The 7,888-nt window shown below is 43.9% G+C and overlaps 1 protein-coding gene across 2 annotated transcripts in view; it reads right to left on the reverse strand.

Annotated features, from left to right (window-relative positions):
- Positions 1 to 7,888, reverse strand: part of TUBB6 (tubulin, beta 6 class V) — a 7,951-nt gene continuing 63 nt past the window's right edge. The window contains exons 1-4 of one of the 2 annotated variants that reach the window (XM_010583323.1): positions 7,726 to 7,844; positions 7,061 to 7,169; positions 6,456 to 6,566; positions 1 to 1,637 (exon numbers count right to left, since the gene is read on the reverse strand). In XM_010583323.1, coding sequence (XP_010581625.1) covers positions 574 to 1,637; positions 6,456 to 6,566; positions 7,061 to 7,169; positions 7,726 to 7,782 — 1,341 coding nt within the window. In that variant the 5' untranslated portion in view covers positions 7,783 to 7,844 and the 3' untranslated portion in view covers positions 1 to 573. Of the gene's footprint in view, positions 1,638 to 6,455; positions 6,567 to 7,060; positions 7,170 to 7,725; positions 7,845 to 7,888 lie in introns of those variants that run through there. The other variant, XM_010583324.1, reaches the window with a different exon arrangement.

Raw genomic sequence — 7,888 nt, forward strand, 5'->3', positions numbered from 1 at the left:
GATACTGATCTTTTTTTTATTTTTTTTTTAGAGGACTGGAGTCAAATATCACTGTTAACAGTTACTGTACATAATAGCTAAAAACTTTTTCTTCTTTTTTTCATGAATAAATTTTGTTCCTGGCAGTTCAGTATTGTACATTCAGTACAGAACGAATACTTCAAACCCACAAGATTTTCTTACTCATAATTGGATGAAAATAGCGCAGCTCTATTTTGTAGATTTTCATGCCTATTTTATGTCTTCTCTTGTAGAACTTTAGGGACGACAAACGTTGTTTGGAAAAAAAAAGGTCCCAAACTTGCAATCTCTGTATTCAGACTCGTAGGCCAAAGTCGTAACTGAATGCCTTACGTTTGTCTCATGAATAGAAGTGGCCTGATCTCCAGAAATGCTGAATGTCCTCAGTTCTCAATGACCTCAATGGACTCTGAAGAGCACCTCTAACATCTTAAACCCATGCTCCCTTTTTTCTTTTTTTTTTTTTTTAAAGCCTAAATACAGATTTATAAGCCCAATTATTAGAAATCCAGATTTGAAAATTTGGCCTGGAAAATACTGCACCTAATTTCTTTATTCATTGATTTCTTCTTCATCATCTTCAAACGCTTCCTCTCCATCATTTGCTGTTGCTTCTTGGTATTGCTGGTATTCTGAAACCAGATCGTTCATGTTGCTTTCTGCTTCTGTAAATTCCATTTCATCCATTCCTTCTCCTGTGAACCAGTGGAGGAAGGCCTTTCTCCTGAACATGGCCGAAAACTGCTCTGAGATCCTTTTGAAGAGCTCTTGAATAGCAGTACTGTTGCCAATGAATGTGGAAGCCATCTTGAGGCCACGAGGAGGTATGTCACACACTGCCACCTTGACATTGTTTGGGATCCACTCCACAAAGTAACTGCTATTCTTGTTCTGGATGGCCAACATCTGCTCATCAACTTCCTTCATGGACATGGGACCACGGAAGACGGTAGCCACTGTCAAATATCGCCCATGTCTTGGGTCACAGGCTGCCATCATATTTTTGGCATCAAACATCTGTTGGGTGAGCTCTGGAACGGTGAGTGCTCGGTATTGTTGGCTGCCTCGGGCTGTCAAAGGAGCGAAGCCTGGCATGAAAAAGTGAAGGCGTGGGAAAGGGACCATATTTACTGCCAGCTTCCGGAGGTCAGCATTTAGTTGGCCCGGAAATCGCAGGGATGTAGTTACCCCACTCATGGTAGCAGAAACCAAGTGGTTTAAATCACCATATGTTGGAGTGGTGAGCTTCAGGGTGCGGAAGCAAATGTCGTACAAAGCTTCATTGTCAATGCAGTAGGTTTCATCTGTATTTTCAACCAGTTGGTGGACTGAGAGTGTAGCATTATAAGGCTCCACCACTGTATCAGAAACCTTTGGAGAGGGCATGACACTAAAGGTATTCATTATCCTGTCCGGATATTCCTCTCGTATCTTGCTGATGAGTAGGGTTCCCATGCCAGACCCCGTCCCTCCTCCCAGGGAATGAGTGAGCTGAAATCCTTGCAAGCAATCACAGTGTTCACACTCTTTTCTTACTACATCAAGTACGGAGTCAACCAACTCTGCCCCTTCTGTATAGTGTCCTTTAGCCCAGTTGTTTCCTGCACCAGTTTGTCCTAAAATAACATACAAAAGGGAAAGAAAATTTACAAAATTATTAGTAAGGTTTGGTATTTGCATGCTAAATGGATTCACTTCTGTAACAAAAGCTGCTACAACTCTGTCAGATAGGTAACTGTGCTCTTCAGTTTTGCCTACAAATACTTTTGGAAGTATCAACAAACTTTTTATATAGTTTCCTTTTGTATCAAATCCCTGGTAGTTTTCATTTATGCTTTTGGGTGGGGTTTTTTTTTTTTTCTTTTTTGGTATTTAACCTTTCGTAAATGCAAAGATGGCCTTGACTCCTTGTTTTGAAAGCTTTCACACTCCCAATCCTGCTTATTCCATAAACACAAGACAACTGTTTAATATTTAAATACTTTCTGTTTATAAGGACCATGATGTATACAAAGCTAAATCACAGATACACATTTCTGCATGAAAGGTTCTTGGACTGTTCCTGTGAGACAGAGGCATTGTTGTGATTCAAGGATAAGGCTGTACTTCAGAAGTCCTATTTAACTTGTTATATCAAGAACTATAACTTTTTTAATTCATGGTTACCTAGCCTGAATGAAAATACTGATCAACAGAAGCTTCAAGAATGTTATTTCAAAAACCTTGAAGTTAAGTGCCTTTTAGCTTTTACTGGTTTCCCTACAAACTCGCTATTCTTTAGGATCTGCAAAGCAACTTGCAAAATTGGATTACTGACATTTCACAAGCCCCTTATTTTCTCCCCAAGGCTTCCAGTTTTCCTATTATGTGCCACTCAGTTTATTAAGATGGATAGTCTGGATCCTTTGCTATGTCACTATTTTCTTATGACTTAGATAACAAGGAGGATTAAATGGGAGACCCGTTTTTTAATACTTGGTTCCTCACAATGACTACTACATACATACATTGTGCCACTGAACTCAGTGGTGCTCTCGCGAGTGGCATTCAGAAAGAGCAATAGTTTCAGAATTAGGTATAGAGCTGTCAACTTCTGTGTTGTTCTCCGAGACCTTCCCCTTCCTTCCTATTTCCATGTCTCATTTGAATTCCCAGTGCGCTGTGTTGGTGCCAAACATTTGAATCAGGGAAACTGCTTGCTGGGATATTGTTTAAATATGATGCACTTTATTTTCACTGCATACATGCTTGGTTTCCTCATGATGTATTTGGTTAGTTAACGCATTGTTCTATATGTTGCTATATTTTTCTCTCTTTGAGCCTCAGGAGCTCAGCACTTCCTGTCCAGCTGGGCAAAGCACAAAGTAATATCTTTCCAGAATTAAATATGCTTGTAACCTATGCAGTCTGCTTGAGCAGATCCCCTACTACAGATAGGGCAGCACATCAGGCTGCACACTAACAAGCAGACATCACTCTGAGATGCAGAAGGATCCTAATAAAGCCAAATTCTGAGTTTAGGGCTTTAATTTGCAGATTGCCCCTTGTGTAAACATTGTATCACTCTTCTTCAGTGGCCAGTGAGATAGGAGAGAATGGAGAATAGGAGAGAATGAAGAATAGGAACAAAGAACAAGACAGGAGAATGGGAATTACTATCACAAATGCAGAAAAGATATTTTCATGGGGGAAAAAGAAGAATCAGTAGAGACTGATTTTACTTGCTTTTGCTTAGTTTGCAGATCAGGTTCAGAGGTAAAATGCCTAATACAGAGGTGGACCTGTCCTCCTTCAGGCCCTCCACTGTGCTAGACTCCCTCAGTCTTAATTTGAATCACACAAACTCCTAGATGCCACCTGTCTCTATTGCACTAATATGACCTTTGTATTTAAACTACTGAGTGTAACTGTAGCAGCAGCTGCATATACCACTACTAATGGCTTCCCTCCAGCCCACGACTATTGGCTACTCCTGTGGTAACACTGCACTTCATCCACTAGTCAGCCACCTGCCTAGGGTCTCCGACACTTTCACTTGGAATTTACTGCTGTGCACACGTATATATGCCCAGAAATCTGATACTTCCAGACCCACTGGCTTTATAGCACTTCAAGACCACCACACAGAACATGTACAATAAGCCCTGGAAGCTCCAGGCTTCTTACCCATGACAATACAGTACAGTCTGGAGGTGCCATGGCTCTGACAAGGCTGCCACACACCTGGAAATCTTGATCATGATCCTGTGAAACCCTACTGGATGCCCTCCACTTATCAGGTACCTACCAGACCTCTGAAAATCTTGGACAAACACAGGACTAAATGTCTAGGTGGAAAATGAGCCTATGTCCACAAAAATCAGGACTTGGCAGATCTTTTGCCAATCCTGGAAGCTCTGAGTTGTATGCAGCCTGTCTCTAGCATCCTGCCGCTGCCTTTTCTCACTGTGCATTTACCAAGATCTCAAGGAAGTCTACATGAAGCAATCCCACAACTTATCTGCACTCTTGGTACCTCCAGATCCTTCTACCACTATGTCTTTCTCCAACACATTGTAGCATTATCATACATATTCAGGTTGAGGTGCGCATGCGTAGAAGCCATTTCTCTAACAGTCAATTTATTTTTTAATCCCTAAAATTGCAACTCTTTCCTTCAACTTTCTTTCACTTCTTTCCTCTCATCACTGCTTGAAATAAAAGACAAACCTGAGAGAGAGATCAGTAGCTTGCACACTAACGCTTAGAAGTCCAGTACAAACAGCCTTGGTGCAGAACACACGGTATGATTTAGAGAGGGAAGGACAGCTCCTTTGACATTTTGTGGTTGCCCCTACCAGTTCAGAAAATTTAAATTGGAGTGGTATCCATGCATGAAAGCTAGCAAGGGTGTACACAGTAAAAGAATGACAAATGCAAAAATGTACAAATGAGAACTAGTTAACAAAAAGAGATACATCAGAGTTCACAGCACTTCCTGCTGGGCAATCATATACTGTTAGGCAGCCAGGAGACCTGCTGCTCTCATACAGCAAAATCGTTCTACCTGCACTTCTTCAGCTTTTAGATCACTACCTTGTCAACACAAACATTAAAGCACAAGGATTATTTTTGTGCCCATCTCAATCTCCTGCTGGTCTGAGCTAAAATTCCTGTATCTGGAATGTGTAATCATGTACTCAATATACCTGAATGAAATCCTGACTGATGGTCTATGGTTACTTGCTATGGAGACACAGGCACATGCAGGTATATACAAGCAGAGGCAGAAAACATCTCCATCAGAATGAGCCCTAACAGCCTAGGGTACAGCAAGTACAGAACTGCCAGCTTCTGCCACAAAATCCTTTGTGGGCCCAGGCCAGACTTTTAAAAGAGAAAACAAAATGCTTTGTTGGCTTTTGACACAGAAGATCATTACTTCAGCGCTCAGGCAGCCATTCTGCATTATTCAGCAGGTTGGGAGGACAGTGCCTGATGCTGGCAGGGGCTTCTGTCAGATACAAGTTTATCACATGCTGTTGGTTCATTGTTATCTCAGCAGGAAGGGACTACAGTGAACTGGACTATTGTTGAAGACACCCTGAATTGATTTTGCTCTGGTTTTACTGGTGGTACACCAAACTGTAAAGGTCCAGTTCAGGTATTTCCATAGGTCAGGTGAATTCACTTTCAGAGGGCTTGTGTGGTCCATGCAGGAGAAAGGGAATGAACCGAAAAACCTGAATATAGAAACATACTTCATAAATCTGCCTATATCTATGGCTTTTCTCCCCAGGCTTACTTCTACATATTTTAACTTAAAATTCCGTTGAAAGAGACCCTTAACATCACTGCCATGGACTATACAGGAGAACAATAGGGACAGCATTGAAAGTTTTAGGTCAGTTAAAGGGTTAAAGTAACTCTGTATGGCTTCTTACTCCCCACCTCAACAGCAACAACCCAGACTTAAGTTAGTTTTATACCACCCAAACAATGTTTATCTTTCCTCTTCTGTCCCTGACATTGTTCCTCCCTTACATTAACACAATATACCAAACTAAGTTGCAATCTAAGCTTGCTTTGGCAGGAGGAAATCTGTTTTGCAGCTAGTGCAGACTCAAACCAAAAGGACACGAGAGTTCTCATGGCAGCTTTCATTCAGACTTCCTGTTTCAGCAAGTGGATCTACTTAACTTTCACATGCCATTTCTCCTTCAGTGCAAAGGGACCAATAATGCTTCTATACTTTGTAAGGATGCTATGAAATTTAATCCTGGTAATGTGCATTTTTAAGCTTAGATGGAAAGTACTACAGAAGTCCAAAGTGAAACAGTAAAGGCTAGAACAACCCTCTGCAAGAACACTGCAAAAGCAGAAGTTCCCACATGCTCTCAGACTGTTCCTCATTATGTTGGAAAATAACCCAGTAACTGGCTATATATGACGTTTTCCATGTTACAGTTGGTCTTCCTCCACTGTTTACTATACTGGAATGATCTGCTGAAAGAGTTGCATTACACAGCCAATAAACAATTTAATGCTCAAACATTAAATGTGAATTCAAGTGAAGAGTAGTCTGGTTGGTTTGTGGCTGAGGTTCCCCCCCCCCCATTTTCCACAGAATTTCCATGAGTTTTGTGGTAAAGAAGTGGTTTCAGGATTTCTCTGGAGTTCATACATATGGAAAGCAAATGCACTTTACCTGAATACCATAGAAAGCTTTCAGTACTCTGCTAGTTGAAGGAATGATTAACAGAAGAATGACTTTTTCAGTTAACAGGATCTTTTAGCTGACTTACAGATAATTGGAATTGTATTGTTAAGCTATTAGGATTTCTCAGTATTAACAACCACTTTGGAAGAGGGAGCTTAAATGCTTTTTGGTCATTCACTTGGTCACTAAACACCTGTTGGATAGTTTTGTTTTTTAAAAAGTGATGTCCACATACCAAAGATGAAGTTATCAGGCCGAAAGAGCTGACCAAAAGGACCAGATCGCACACTATCCATGGTTCCCGGCTCCAAGTCCACTAAGACCGCTCTTGGCACAAATTTCTGGGCTACAATAAAAAGTAAGCATGCCCTTAATGTTCTGAAATAAGCTAACACAGTTATAGCTTTCAATACATAAATACAGTATGTCTCATACTATTAGTCTAATACAGATTGTACACATATAAAGATTTCCTATACAGGAAGACATGGTGGTGAAAAAACCCAGCACCATAGGAACAAATCAATTCCGCTTGAAAAACAGACCTGACATGTTTTGGGTCATACAGATTGTATATTACATTTTGTAAGCTCTCTTTTAGCAATAGATATGAGGAAGGGAAGTTTCTGATCAGAAAAAACAGTTGACGTGTTCTTTGTAAGAAAGTAGATAATCTTTTCAGTGTATAACGGGGCGAGCTGGGATCAGCCAGCAGGCTGATGGCACACGAGGGGCCTGACCAGATGCGTAATACAGCTACACAAACCCCTTCTCTCCCAGATTTCTGTGCCCCTTCCCACGGAGTCCCCTGTCCCGCACCCCTCTCCATCCCACACTTACAAGATGATTCATTATAGTAGACATTGATCCTTTCCAGCTGCAGCGCTGAGTCACCGACATAGCCTCCGGCGGGGTCAATGCCATGCTCATCACTTATCACTTCCCAAAACTAAGGGAGGAAAAGGAGAAGCGGGTTAGGAACTCCCCTGCGGAGCACCGGGGGCCCTGCCCAGCGCCCGGGCCGGGGGCGGTCCGGCCCGGCGGCAGCTGCCGGATTCCTGGCGTGCCCGCCGCCCCTCCCTGCCCGGGACGGGACGGGGCGGCGGGCACAAGCCGGGCAAGCAGCGGGATTGAAACCCAGCGGGCAAACGGCCAACCCCTCGGCGTTCCAGCGTTCGGAGGGGGCCGCTGGAACTTCTGCCGCCCTTCCCCGCTTTTGAGCCACAGCCTGGCCAGTTTAAATATAATTTTAAAAAACCCCTAGTAAGTCCCGTTTGGTTTCTGTACTTCCCAAAGCCGCCTACGGCCACGGGCAGAGGTGAGATGCGCGGTGTCTCGCGTCCCGAACGCGCCCGGCGCCTCTCGGCAGCGGCCCGCTCGGGGCACGGGAGAGCGGGGCGGGGGGGGCTGGCCCCACCCGGCCGAGCCCGGAGAAGCGGCCGGGCGCATCCCCCCAAGAGCTCAGAGGCTCCACAAGCGGCGGTCCCGGCTGCCCTCAGGCTCACCTTGGTCCCGATCTGGTTTCCACACTGGCCCGCCTGGATGTGCACAATCTCCCTCATGGCGATGGCGATGCCCGACTACGCCTCGCCTCGCCTCTCCCGCCGCCCAGCCCGACAGTGCGCGGCGCCCGGAGAGCGGGCGGCGCTTTATGGCCTCTGAGGCGGC

This window comes from Haliaeetus leucocephalus, unplaced genomic scaffold, assembly GCF_000737465.1.
Source record: "Haliaeetus leucocephalus isolate CR32 unplaced genomic scaffold, Haliaeetus_leucocephalus-4.0 Scaffold889, whole genome shotgun sequence".
NCBI lineage: Eukaryota > Metazoa > Chordata > Aves > Accipitriformes > Accipitridae > Haliaeetus > Haliaeetus leucocephalus.